Source organism: Lottia gigantea, assembly GCF_000327385.1.
Source record: "Lottia gigantea unplaced genomic scaffold LOTGIsca_137, whole genome shotgun sequence".
Lineage (NCBI taxonomy): Eukaryota > Metazoa > Mollusca > Gastropoda > Lottiidae > Lottia > Lottia gigantea.
Genome location: NW_008707563.1, coordinates 334,488 through 349,592, shown reverse-complemented (window position 1 = coordinate 349,592; position 15,105 = coordinate 334,488). Strand labels below are relative to the sequence as shown.

Sequence of the window (15,105 nt, the reverse complement as noted above, 5' to 3'; positions counted from 1 at the left end):
CTGAAATGAGACACACAATCCATAGCAGATGACAGATTTAGATAATAAATCTGTCCCAATTCTGCCTTCAATTGAACAGTCTGAAAGTAGATATGTCACATTCAAAATTTTCCCATCTATTTCCTTCTCACCATAGCACCTGCTATTTTTTTTGGCACAAATGGAACACGTTCTGAACCTGTTTTATTGAAAACCCAGTTGTTGTGATAAATCCTGAACGTGTAGGACTCACCAATCAAGCGCCTCCAATATGAAAGATTAAAGGGGAATGACATGATTATATTTTTAGGAAAGACTAGAGAGTTGGTTACTAGGTGCTAAACTAACATTAGACAAGATGTCTAGACAGGGTGGCATCACCTTTAACTTTGATTCCAGTAAGGTTTTTTTACTTTTCTACTTGGATCTTTAATAACCGGCTAAGAAGCGTTCTCTTAAGGGGAAATATACGCCAATGAAGCTATTTTAGACTTTTCCATTAATATCTGAAGAAGAAGTTATCCTTCTGCCAGGAACTTCATTTGGTTTTAAAAAACAGCTCGATAATAAAAGTAGATTGTAGCACTTCATTACATTTCATCGAAATATGGAAAGCTTTAAATTTGATTTCAGGAAAGTTGCTGATTGGTTTAAATAAAGTCAGTGACATCACGCAGCAAATGAACTACTTCCTAGCAACGGGAAATCTTCGCTCTCCTTCTGGATTGAATCTGATGCAGGTGAGTGAAACAGCTCTCCACTGTGAGATACAGTCACTCTTTGTTGCTTAAGCAAGGTGGAATATTGACATAGGCAGAGATATACTTCAGATTTTTTCATCCCTGATGCTCCCTCTGATTTCCGCTGACATGGAAACAGAGTCTGGTGAAATTTGACAAATAACCAAGGCACAATGTACTAAAGGCAGTGCAAGTTAAAGATCCCTGGTTGGAAATCTAAAAAGAGTAGGTTAATGTTAATGTCCTGGCAAAAGGTCCCTCATTGCACACTGAATTATCCTTTTGATTTTCTAAAAAAATGAATTTGAACTAATTTTTCAGCAAGCAGGATTGAGTGTTGTTGCAGATAAATTAAATTTCTTCCGATATATTTCTCACTTCCGCTGTGTTCATCGTGGAGCTTTCTTTACTGAGATGAGGACCACCACAGTCAGAAAACTTCGACCAGAAGCTTGGGGTAAGTTGCTGGACTATTCTTCATTCAGCCTTTGCTCCTGTTGAGTGAGTCCTCTTGTTTCATTAAAAATGTTTCAATAAAAGAACCTTCAACTGTTGGAAATTGAAAAAGAGTAGGCTGATGTCTCGATAAAATCTCTTCATCACACCCTCCATATTGTTGACCACCATCATAAGCCCAATTTATAGCGGAAAAGGGAATGTAAAACTCCATTTCATTTCAGGTTTTCTTTGTCCTGTTCACACTCCTGATGGTACACCATGTGGTCTGATGAATCATCTAGCTGCTCAATGTTCAGTAAGTATTAGCAATCTCTGTTAAATTTCACTGGTCAATCTAATAACATTACATCTTTAATGAGTCACTTTCTTAATAACTACACCTTCAATGAGTCTCCTTTCTTAGCTCATATGCCTAAATTCCTACATGTATAGTGGAAACTTAACCTCCTCCTGATAAAGATTTTATATCAGAAACATCTGCATATAGTTTGTTTATTTTTTGGTATGGGATATATCACTCATCTAGTTGAAAGAACCAGTCATAAATTTTTGGATCTGAAATGAGTTCAGCCAATGAAATGCTCCCCTCAATTTAAAATCAGTTGCTCATGAGGAATCCAGGGGGCGTCTGATTGGTGAGTTCATTCAATAAAACAAATTAGAACAGAGTTCAGAACGAGTTCTACATGAGCTGAAAAAAAATAGTACCAGTTGGAGCTGACAGAATTCAAAATGGTGAAAAAGGAAATAGATGGAAAAATTTTGAAAATGACATATTCTGCTTGCATACACCTTCTGATTGAGGGCAGAATTGGAACAGACGGAACCTGTTCAGAACTCACCAATCGAGTGCCACCTGGAATATTCATTATTGAATATGACTTTTGCAAAGGGGAAAACACAGAAAGAGGCACAAACTCTGAAAGAATTTTCCAGAAGTTCAAATCTTTTTGTATTTTGTTCATTTCAGATACAGAATGAACCTAGCGATACCAGTGGTATGAAAGATGTATTACTGAGATTAGGGGTTATCCCCCTTGACTCTCCCTTAATCCTTTCTGGTAAAGACTACTATAGTGTGGTATTAGATGGATGCATTATGGGATATATTCATTTTGAACGGGCTGAACTTTTTACAGATACGTTACGTGCATTTAAAACTTTACAACAAGAAAAAGTAAGAGAAATTTATAAAAGATGGGAAAGAGGCTCGTCTAAATTCATAATGAAGCTCTGGCATTCAAATTTTTTTCTAGTAAAAGAATCATTACCTAGATTAGGAGTTATTCCCCTTGACTCTCCATTTATTGTGCCATGTCTAGATTTTTTTGGCATATAAGGATTTTTATGCTAGTCATTATGAATCGTGCACTAAGAAAAGATGAAGGTTTTGAAAATGAGCTGTTTTTTTTTTTCATTTAGGTTCCAAGAACATTAGAAATATGTTTGGTACCAAAGAGTGACTATGCTAGTCAATTTCCTGGGGTGTATTTATTTTCCAATGTAGCTCGTATGATACGCCCCGTTATTAACCTATCCCATGATGCAGTAGAAATGATAAGTACGTTTGAACAGGTGTATTTGAATATTTGTGTCACAGCTTCAGAAGCTCATGAGGGGGTGAGTTCATTACTATAACATATTACAATGTCGTCTGCTGTTTTTTTTTGGAAGGAAGCCATATTGGATCAGCAAGATACCCTTGTTTGTGAAACACATAGTTACAAAACCATCATCAGAAAAGAGAACTTCTGCATAACATAGAAAATCAAAATTGGGAAATGATATTTCATTCAAATTAATTTTGTCATCTGCTGTCTAGGGAGCTATTCTGCAGCATCTGAATTTTGGTGGCACTCGATTGGAGAGTTCTGAACAGGTTCAGTCTGTTCAAATTCTACCCTCAATAGAACGGAATGTCACATTCAAAATTTTCCCATCTGTTTCCTTCTCGGCCATTTTGAATTCTGTTTGCACGCACTATTTTTAGGCTCTTGAAAAAGATGAAATATATCACAAGATGAAATTTTGATGTTTAATTTTGTTTTTTTAGATAACAACCCATGAAGAAATTAATGAACAGACTATGTTAAGTGTTATAGCTAGTTTAACCCCCTACTCTGATTTTAACCAGAGTCCACGTAACATGTACCAATGTCAGGTAAGAATTTTGCTATTGGAACATCCGCACATCTTGTTACGTCAAAATATTTATCATTACATGACTGATCAACAATGTCAGAAGTTGAACAATTGAACAATGAACTGAGACATTGTATGCTATAGGCTGTTTAGGTTAAAGAGCCATTGACAGTATTAATATGTTGTTGTCATGGCAATATTTTAAAGTTCTGTTTCTAAGTTTTTGTCATAACTACAATTTTTTTTTTGAATATATTTTGAGAAACAGGGGTTGCCCTCAGTTGGAGAGTTCTGAACAGATTCTGTGTGTTCCAATTCTGTCCTCAATTGGAATGGTAGGCAAGCCAATGTGTCCGCCATTTTGAATTTTGTCTGTACTTAATATTTTTTTAGCACATTTGGAATGCGTTCTGAACCCTGTTTTATTGAATGACATGTTTATTCCATGAAATTCTGAAAGTTCAAAAAGTCACCAATTGAGCGAACCCATGGCTAGTAAAGTGCAAAAATGAAGGAAGTTAAACTGCATGCTATTTACTTTATTTTCAGATGGGTAAACAGACATTGGGAACACCTCTACATGCCTACCGTTTCCGTGCCGATAATAAATTATACAGACTGCAGACACCACAATCTGCCATGGTACGCCCAGCAGTATATGATGATTATAATATGGATGAATACCCTATAGGAACTAATGCTGTAGTAGCGGTCATATCATACACAGTAAGTTACTCTGATCATTACCAGATCACTTGATATCACTCTAAGAATGAGCATGGCAATTTGACATGAGAGCTACATATTTGCTGCAAAAGCTGATAGAGCTCAATTTCAGATATATGTTTAGTTGTTTAAATGTTGCCTTTCCAGTTGATAGAGCTCAATTTCAGCTATCTGTATAGTCATCTAAATATTTGAAATCCAGCTGAGAGAACTCAATTTCAGCTATCTGTAAAGTCATTTGAAATATTTACTTCAGCTACCGAGAGAGCTCAATTTCAGTCTAAATATTTGCCTTTACATCTGATTGAGCTCAAATTCAGCTATTGGTATATTATCTCCATATTTACTTCAGAAACTGAGAGAGCTCAATTTCAGCTGTATGTAAAGTCATCTGAATATTTACTTCAGCAACTGATAGAGCTCAATTTCAGTTGCCAGCATCACCTTTTTTAGAATGAAAACACAATTTAACAGGAACTATGGAAGTCTGAACTGGCCATTATTATCAATAACTGTATTTAACTGATGATTATTATTCAGGGTTATGATATGGAAGATGCTATGGTAATCAATAAGAGTTCGTTTGAAAGAGGATTTGGACACGGCTCAGTCCATAAAACAGAGGTGAGGACTTAGACAGTAGACACACTACGTGTTAAACAACATTATGTAAAACAAGTACAAAAATATTACATATATTACAATTGAGTAATACCAATAACAATGTAGTTTTTGCACAAAATCATTTTGACCAATCATAAAACAAGTCAATTGGGGATGTCTACAGCTCCTTACAACTATGGGTATCATCAATAATATTACCAGGTAATCATACTATATTGTAAGATAGAATGTCTGATACTAAAATGTCAGATGATAAAAATGTCTGATACTAAAATGTCTGAAACTAAATTGTCAGATACTAAAATGTCTGAAACTAAATTGTCAGATACTAAAATGTCTGATACTAAATTGTCAGATAATAAAATGTCTGATAATAAATTGTCAGTTAATAAAATGTCTGATAATAAAATGTCTGATAATAAATTGTCAGTTAATAAAAAGTCTGATACTAAAATGTCTGATTAAATAAAATGTCTGATACTAAATTGTCAGATAATAAAATGTCTGCTAATAAATTGTCAAGATACTAAAATGTAAGATACTAAAATGTCAGATACTAAATTGTCTAATACGAAATTGTCCAGAAAATAAAATGTCTGCTAATAAATTGTAAAGATACTAAATTGTAAGATACTAAAATGTCAGATACTAAATTGTCTAATACGAAATTGTCCAGAAAATAAAATGTCTGCTAATAAATTGTAAAGATACTAAATTGTCAGATAATAAAATGTCTGCTAATAAATTGTAAAGATACTAAATTGTCAAGATACTAAAATGTAAGATACTAAAATGTCAGATACTAAATTGTCTAATACGAAATTGTCCAGAAAATAAAATGTCTGATACTAAAATGTCTGATAATATAAATTGTCTGATACTAAAATGTCTGATACTAAAATGTCTGATAATATAAATTGTCTGATAATATAAATTGTCTGATACTAAAATGTCTGGTAATTAAATGTCAGGTAATAAAATGTCTGTTATATTTTAGACTATAGATCTACAAGATATTGTAAAAGAATCAGGACAGAGAGTCAGTCTGGTGTTCAGTAAGTTACATATTCTAAATTTTTAACCGATAATTTAAATCCATCGAGGTCTCTATGTCTGGTGTTTATCTGCCTCCATGTCTGGTGTTTTTCTGCCTCCATGTGTGGTGTTTTTCTGCGTCCATGTCTGGTGTTTTTCTGCCTTCATGTCTGGTAATTATTTGCCTCTATGCCTGGTGATAATCTGCCTTCATGTCTGGTGTTTATCTGCCTTCATGTCTGGTGTTTATCTGCCTTCATGTCTGGTGTTTATCTGCCTTCCTGTCTGGTGTTTATCTGCCTCTATGCCTGGTGGTGTTTATCTGCCTCTGTGCCTGGTGTTTATTTCCCTCTATGCCTGGTGTTTATCTGCCTCTATGCCTGATGTTTATTTGCCTCTATGCCTGGTGTTTATCTGCCTCCATGTCTGGTGTTTATTTGCCTCCATATCTGGTGATTAGTGGAATTGCAGGAACCACAGACATCTGATTGAAAATTGGAATGGTGCAAATAGATGCATGTTATATAAGGAACAGAAGGGTAGATTGTAGAGTGTATTTTGTATTTCAGGTAATGAAAATAATGAAATAGAAGGATTAGATGTTGATGGTTTACCGTATATTGGTAGATTATTACATCAAGGAGATATATATTACAGGTCAGTATCTTTAATGTGTTAGCAAATCTTTAGATCTTTAGAAATATTACCATCATCCAATCCTTACGCCCAAATTTGTCTGTTATTCCTCAAGGGCCAGTGACTCATCTGGATGAGTCGGGGCCCGTGGACTTGTGTTGGAATTTCCCCAAGGAATTTGTTTTTAACAAATGTTCTTCTGTATTCTTAGACCACTCTGTAAGTCAATTTAATGCAGGTGGGGACTCCTTTAGTCCCTATGATAGTTGAGCCATTGTCAAGGGCAGAAGTTTTCCATCCTTGTAGAGGTGATGAAACATTTTGCTTTGCCAAGGTTACAAAAACTTATACAGCTCTCTGAAGTGTTAATGTTTCTTATTCTAATATTTCTGTTTTTTCAGCAGCTTATATATGTGTTATATTTTTCAGCAGCTTATATTTCTGTTATATTTTTCAGCAGCTTATTTCTGTTATATTTTTCAGCAGCTTATATATCTGTAATATTTTTCAGCAGCTTATTTCTGTTATATTTTTCAGCAGCTTATATTTCTGTTATATTTTTCAGCAGCTTATTTCTGTTATATTTTTCAGCAGCTTATTTCTGTTATATTTTTCAGCAGCTTATATATCAGTTATATTTTTCAGCAGCTTATTTCTGTTTTATTTTTTGGCAGCTTATATATCTTTAATATTTTTCAGCAGCTTATTTCTGTTTTATTTTTCGGCAGCTTATATATCTGTTTTAATTTTCAGCAGCTTATTTCTGTTTTATTTTTCGGCAGCTTATATATCTGTTTTAATTTTCAGCAGCTTATTTCTGTTATATTTTTCAGCAGCTTATTTCTGTTATATTTTTCAGCAGCTTATATATCTTTAATATTTTTCAGCAGCTTATTTCTGTTTTATTTTTCGGCAGCTTATATATCTGTTTTAATTTTCAGCAGCTTATTTCTGTTATATTTTTCAGCAGCTTATATATCAGTTATATTTTTCAGCAGCTTATTTCTGTTTTATTTTTCGGCAGCTTATATATCTGTTTTAATTTTCAGCAGCTTATTTCTGTTATATTTTTCAGCAGCTTATTTCTGTTATATTTTTCAGCAGCTTATTTCTGTTATATTTTTCAGCAGCTTATTTCTGTTATATTTTTCAGCAGCTTATTTCTGTTATATTTTTCAGCAGCTTATTTCTGTTATATTTTTCAGCAGCTTATATTTCTGTTATATTTTTCAGCAGCTTATATATTAGTTATATTTTTCAACAGCTTATATATCTGTTTTAATTTTCAGCAGCTTATTTCTGTTATATTTTTCAGCAGCTTATATTTCTGTTATATTTTTCAGCAGCTTATTTCTGTTATATTTTTCAGCAGCTTATTTCTGTTATATTTTTCAGCAGCTTATATATTAGTTATATTTTTCAACAGCTTATATATCAGTTATATTTTTCAACTGCTTATATTTCTGTTATATTTTTCAGCAGCTTATATTTCTGTTATATTTTTCAGCAGCTTATTTCTGTTATATTTTTCAGCAGCTTATTTCTGTTATATTTTTCAGCAGCTTATTTCTGTTATATTTTTCAGCAGCTTATTTCTGTTATATTTTTCAGCAGCTTATTTCTGTTATATTTTTCAGCAGCTTATTTCTGTTATATTTTTCAGCAGCTTATTTCTGTTATATTTTTCAGCAGCTTATTCCTGTTATATTTTTCAGCAGCTTATATATCAGTTATATTTTTCAGCAGCTTATATATCAGTTATATTTTTCAGCAGCTTATATTTCTGTTATATTTTTCAGCAGCTTATTTCTGTTATATTTTTCAGCAGCTTATTTCTGTTATGATTTTCAGCAGCTTATTTCTGTTATGATTTTCAGCAGCTTATATATCTGTTATAATTTTCAGCAGCTTATATATCTGTTAAAATTTTCAGCTATGTTAACCTCCAGACGGGTGATACAAAAGTTATCTATTATAAAAACGAAGAGTCAGCATATATAGAACAAATAAAGTTACTAGGTGATGATGATGGTAAAATGGAATTACAGAAAATTGCCATAGTTCTTCGTATACCGGTAAGTTTATCTTGCAAGGTTCTATAGCACAGTCAGTGAGAGCGTTGGTGCTTTACATGACGTCATTTACTTGGTTACATTGAGCAAATGGCTACTGTGGTTTCCTATCTCGATCAGCATGTAAAAGTCTGATGACCATGTATAAGTCATCTTCACTCATAAATCCAGTCGACCCAGCTGTAAATGGGTATGGATAATCCAGGAAAGATCAATGCCAAGAGGTTTAACCAAGGACCAGCCGGTTGAAAGGATCCTTAACTGTGAACCTAAGTTGTTATTCTTGTAAAATATAGTTGCTTCTTTCTTTTTTTTCTTTTTTTCCAAGGCATGCCCACCCTTTCAGAATATTTGAAGCCACTCAAACACGAGAATCAGTTGGGGACACATATCCCCTGCTGCTAGCAAGGAAGGACTGTGCAAGTTAAAGATCCCTTGACCGTTGGCAATAGAAAAGAGAAAGCTAATGCCATTGTCCTGGCAAATTTTTCCTCGTTACACCCTGCATGACGTTGCCAATCTTCATTAGCCAACATGGTGCAGAAACGTAGGATGTAAAACTCCATTCATTTCATTTCATCTCTGAACACCTGATAGCACTCTGAATGGGCTAGTGCTTCTAGAATTATTAATGCTTTACCCTTGCAAAAAGGGTAAAGAAATCACTCATAAACCAAAGGAGCCTGCTGTTGGGTGTTGGGTGCTAGAAAGGGCATGCTTCCCACCATCTGTTAACATGACTATTAATTTATATTTCAGAGAAATCCTATTATTGGAGATAAGTTTTCCAGTAGACATGGTCAGAAGGGTATTTGTAGGTATGTAATATAATCATTGTATCAAGAATACAGGTTTTAACGTGGTCTTATTAACCCGTATTAAACCAAGCCCACTACACTTGGCTTTGTGGGCGTGGATATGAGATTAGTGCTATTTAAATCTGACCAATCAGATCGAAGTAGAGGGAGAACAGAAATGATGAAGGGGTGAAGGTCATGTAAGCAAAACAAAGTACCGAAAATCTTACTCAATTCTGTATCGTTCATATTAATCAAAACATTTAGTGACTTTCTGCTTTTGTTTTGCATACGTTCAGGAACAAAGCGTCTGGAACGATTGATTTGATTGGCTAAGATCTTACCATGAAGATTTCAGGAACGAGTTTGATTGGACAATATTTAGCTTACAAAGATTCAGATAAAGGCTGGCCAAAAAATTTAAAAAATTTAAGCAATGAATTAGTCTCAAAAATTAATCAAAAAGTCGATTGTGGCCAGCAAAGATACAAAATGATACATTAATATATTTACAGTATGATGTGGCCAGTAGAAGATATGCCATTTACAGAAACTGGAATGACACCAGATATTATCTTCAATCCTCATGGCTTTCCCTCCAGAATGACTATAGGTAAAAGTCAACTTGTCAATGTGTTTCTTTCACATGCTGTCCTTCTCTAGATTCGATAATATTTTGCTATTGTAGATCCAGACTGGAGAGTAAATGAAATAGGCTGAAAAGAGTCAGGAGTCAACTATATTGACCATGTTGGCTGATTTATAGCACTTCGAAATCTTTAAATCAAGGAAAAATGAGATATATTAAGGCAATGGTTAAGCAACTTCGTTGTTAACATGTATGAATATTCATAGCACATGCATGAGCATGAGCTCATCTTCTATTATTGTCACCTCAAGTGTTATCCCCAGAAGACATACGGCTGAATAAATATATGAATTATAAAATGCGTTTTTAAAGATGGGTTTCCTTATTTTTTAGTTTCAAATGAAGCAAACTATTTCATTAATTGGTGTTTATAATGAATTATCATGTATTCTTAATCATATCATTATGTTCTTATTGCATATAATTAAGAGTTTTAACCAATCATAAATTAATGTCCCTGTATGTATAATCTGGATAAACAAAAAAAAAGACTTTTTGACCTTTCTTGATCGGTCACTCATTGGAATTCTGCTGGTAATTCTCTTCTAATTTAGCTTATTATGAATTAATTATGGACATGTGAGACAAACTGGTATTTTTCCAAGTCATTAGAACACCTCACTATTCATATAATATTAGCATTTTTCATTTTCATAGATGAAAATAAGGGAACCCATCTTTAATATATAACAGTTAACATTCGTTACTAGAGTGTGAACAAAATTAAAATCCCTTGACTTGTTTTTGTGAAAAATATTTTTACTAATGACATCATTTGATATTAAGATTTGTTTTTGGAAATGAACGTATTTATTACAGGAATGATGATAGAAAGTATGGCTGGTAAATCAGCTGCTTCACATGGTTTATGTCATGATGCTACACCTTTTACTTTCTCCGAGGAGGAACCAGCCATTGATCATTTCGGTCTCATGTTAACTAAAGGTAAGAACAGTAGAAGATTCTCGAGTCCTTCAAGGGTGATGAGTCATTTTTGATACCTAATCCCTCGATACAAAAGGCTGTTTTTCCTCTTGCTAAATTTTGAACGACCATTTGGCAGCCAAACTATCCCACACATTTATTTTTCATAAAAAAAACACAAAAAATTTGAATATTGAAAGCCAAAATAGGTATTGAGTGCTTCCTTGTGATTATGTAAATAAAATTCAGAGTTATTGCCCCTGTCTGTCTAAGTTGAGATGAAACTACTTGCTGCTGTTAGATGTGCAGCTTGTTCAAGATTGCTAAACTGGTCCATCATTCCATCTAAAACTTTGCACCGAAGGAACAGGTTGGAGCTATTGCCATCTTGGCATCATGTGCAAATAGTTTGAAGTGGGGCTTAAAGGGATTGTAAACAGGATTTTCTAAAACTTTTATGTGTATTGGGGACACTAATAGCATCAATTTGCGCCATTCCATAGATATCTCCCCTCTAGTGACGTCATAAAAGTTAGCTTTAGTGGAATTGCAGGAATCACAGATGTCGGAATGAAAATTGGAATGGCGCAAATTGATGCTATCAGTGTCCCTGATATACATAAAATATTTAGAAAACCACTTTACAATCCCTTTAACTATAGTACTCAAGAAGGTCAATCATATATCTAAAATTTTATGAGGGGGGGGGGGAGAGAGGGGGAGGTTGAGGCAAATCAGAGATTAAAACATCATTTAATTTTTATTTTCTATATATAATAACAGCTGGGTATAATTACTATGGTACAGAAAGGTTATATTCTGGTACTGATGGTAGAGAACTAGAAGTAGATATATTTTTCGGTATTGTTTATTATCAACGTTTACGTCACATGGTCTCTGATAAATTCCAGGTTTGTTTTCCATGACAATTTTAAAATTAAACCAAACTTTCATATATTTTATTAACTTTTATTTTTAATTTAGCCACTTCTGTTAGGGTCTAAAGACGGGCCTCTTAAACAATCATCAGTTTGATGACACCATCTGCCAATGGCTCAAACAAAAGGTGTGTTCAGTGTCTATTGCTTCTAGGAATACACCTTTTTGTTTCTTGCCTGCCCATATCAAAGATCCCTTGACAGTTGGAAATTGACCAAAAGTATGGTTAACGCTGTTGGCCTGTAAATTTTTCCAAAGTGCACTTTGCCTATATCGTCCATGTGAAGTGCAGAAAATTAGCATGTAAAGCTCAAAATCAATTCATCATTTGTTGATTTGTATGTTTGTAGGTGCGGTCAACTGGACCAGTAGATGTTTTGACCCACCAACCAGTGAAGGGACGTAAGAAAGCTGGGGGTGTGAGATTTGGGGAGATGGAGAGGGATGCTTTAATAGCTCACGGAACACCATTTTTATTACACGACCGATTATTTAATTGTTCTGATAAATCTCTTGTAAGTAGGTCCAAGATTGAAAAAATACTTCTTTACACTCGCATCACCCTAATGTTAGATGCCTGTGCCTGTACTTTTGTAACATTACTTAACAGCAACCTAAACGTCTTAATAACATAACTTAATATTTTCACTGTTAAAATAGTGTCCATTGCATCAGTTGTAGAGCGAAGGACCTTATGTGATAAAGCATATTTCGCGATTAGTGACGTCATCAAACACTTAGTTTTAGTGGAATTGCAGAAACCACAGACATCTGATTGAAAATTAGAATGGTGCAAATTGATGCTATCAGTGTCCCCAATACACATGAAAAATTCAGAAAACCTCTTTACAATCCCTTTAAGTTTTCAACAAGTTTGACTTAAAAAGAGTTTACTTATAAAATATAGGCAAGGATCCAACATTGATGTCCTAAAATTCATTTCACCTTTTTTCTTTTGTAGGCCAAAATGTGTGTAGAATGTAAAAGTTTATTATCTCCAGTTCTAGAGAAGCCTAAAAACATCTCAGGGATGTTGTTTAACAACCAAAATAAATGGACGTGTTCTTTGTGTAAAAAAACTGAACCAGTACAAGTTATAGCAGTGCCTTACGTCTTTCAAGTTTTAGTAGCAGAAATGGCTGCAATGGGACTTAAAGTTGTGTTGGACGCAAAATCAGACATTTGTTGAACATTTAGAGTCAAGTTACATAAGGCTGGATATAATTACCCCTAATTTTTCAAATGAACCCTTCCAGTCATACATTTGTACACAGATAATGCATGTGGAGAAGAGTTCACTAGAAAGTTGAGGGGTGTCAAATAGATGATCTACCCTTTACATCCAGGCTACAATTGTAAAGTTGTATTATGGTCAAGTAAAAACTGATACTATTGACAAAGAAATTGAGGGAAAACCAAAACCTAAAAATTTGTGTACAATGGCAGAAAATCTCACAGTTCTTATTATTTAGTTATTTCTTCACATGACAAGCAATTGAGGAAAATATTTAAATATAATCTAAATAAACAATTTAATGATATTGTTCACTTATGGACCTCACCCCTCCCTCTGCAATTAGGCAAGATGGCCCAGAGATTTTAATGCATACATGATATTAAACCTGAATGTCCAGCTCAATTCATGTATGGGTCAAGATGATACCTGCAGATTTTTCAACGCAGTGAAATATCTGGGGTTGCCCGAATTTCTAACCTAGTTAAGAGATTTTTGCGCGAAAAACTTTCCTTCGGCAGCTGCCCCCCCTTTGGTTCAGCCCCTGCCAAAGGTCTGTATGCTACAAAATTTACACGGTAATGGATATTCGGATTTATGTGCAGAGTAGGCTACTGTCCCTTTAGAGTTATCTTACCTCAGAAATCTATCTATCCAGTAGAAAATGCCGGGTTATAGGAGTTGTCGGTGTATTGTTATTGGTAAGCCTACATGTCTTTCCGCAAAAGCTTTTTTTTAAATTTCAATGGAGTAATGTTCAACCATTACAACTATTGACAACGATTTTTTAATTGGATTAGTGAGTAATTGTTTATTTTGATAATTAGTCAAAGCACGTGTCATCCTTACCTTTAATATCGGGGGGGGGGGATTTTAGTCGTCTTGAATATATGTAAATAGTGTTAGAAATGTGCTAAACTAGCCTAATTCCTTATATGGTATATTTTACCATTTTGGAAGAATATATTTTGCTTTGAATAATTAGGAATTACTAAAACAAAATATTTTCACTTGTGGAATATGACAAACTTAAATTTACTCAGAGGAGTTAAAATTCTTACCTTGGCAACTTGCTTTCTTGTGTCTTGAACGAATGAGTTTACAAAGTAACGGCTTGGATAATTTAAACACAGATTTGAGGGCAAATGCTGAACATCTCTAAACTAAACACCAACGTATACTATACTTGTTATCTACGGACAGGGTAACACGTGTGAAGTCACGTGGTATTGATGTCGATTGAAATGCACGTGCTGTGGGGTTACGAGAGCGCTCCAAGATGACCGAGACATACGAACATATCACACCACCTACACGATCTTTCCGTCGGATATGAACCTCTGTTATTGCTTACATTCTGTGATAAGACAACATGACTGGACAGTCGGTATGGCGCCATTCACAAAAGACATATTGACCACTGGTTACAGTACGGAGAATAGTATCATGAGCTACAAGGCCCGTAGCCAGACTAGATTGTCTGGAGGAGCAAGTAATATCCGGAGGAGCAATGGTTGGAGGTTGGGGATGGGGGGCGTGCATTTCACCTGTAGCTAAGGGCCTGTGAGCCGATACCCAATTCCCGAACTTGCCATCTCGTTCCTATTAATTTGTTTACTACTAACAGCTTCCTGAGCAAGAAGGAAAATAAAGGAGAAAGGTTGCAATTTGATAGAAGATTAGGACCCCCATCACAAATAATTGCACTGTCGTCAAAGATGTCCGAATCCCTCTCTGTCTTTTTTTTTTTACCAAGTAGTGTTTGCTCCCCCAAAATCAGAGTTGTTGTTAAGAGTTTCGATTAGAGATCAGCTCAGACCCGTAGCTAGTTTCTTACCTGAACTATAATTAGAATTCAGGCCAAGATTTAAATAAAGTTATTTTTTTAATATAAACATAATTTCTTTGGCTGAATCACAGGGACTTGAAGCCAAAAATACGAAATGGACACTCCTATAATCATTCAAGAATCACCGTTAAACGGTGGCTCAACTAGGTGAGGGCCTTGGGCTTAAGTGGGATGTGGCCCTCCACGGGTTTTTATTTCTCTGTAAATCAATTTAATGCCTGTTAATGGAAGATTTAAATATCTTCAATCTGTAGTTAATGCTATTTCACTAATTTATATATTGCTGGTTGCTTAGTTTGA

General features: G+C 34.5%; 1 protein-coding gene across 1 annotated transcript; it reads left to right on the top strand.

Annotated features, from left to right (window-relative positions):
• Positions 1-659: 659 nt before the first annotated feature.
• LOTGIDRAFT_180297 (hypothetical protein) lies at positions 660-12,911 on the top strand (the record flags this gene model as incomplete). The annotated part of the gene is made up of 16 exons (XM_009049494.1): positions 660-719; positions 1,041-1,176; positions 1,400-1,473; positions 2,149-2,355; positions 2,601-2,798; positions 3,232-3,339; positions 3,870-4,046; positions 4,587-4,670; positions 6,256-6,362; positions 8,275-8,416; positions 9,173-9,231; positions 9,726-9,823; positions 10,679-10,804; positions 11,567-11,694; positions 12,073-12,237; positions 12,684-12,911. 16 exons carry the CDS (start codon positions 660-662, stop codon positions 12,909-12,911), a joined length of 2,097 nt encoding a protein of 698 aa, XP_009047742.1.
• Positions 12,912-15,105: the final 2,194 nt, after the last annotated feature.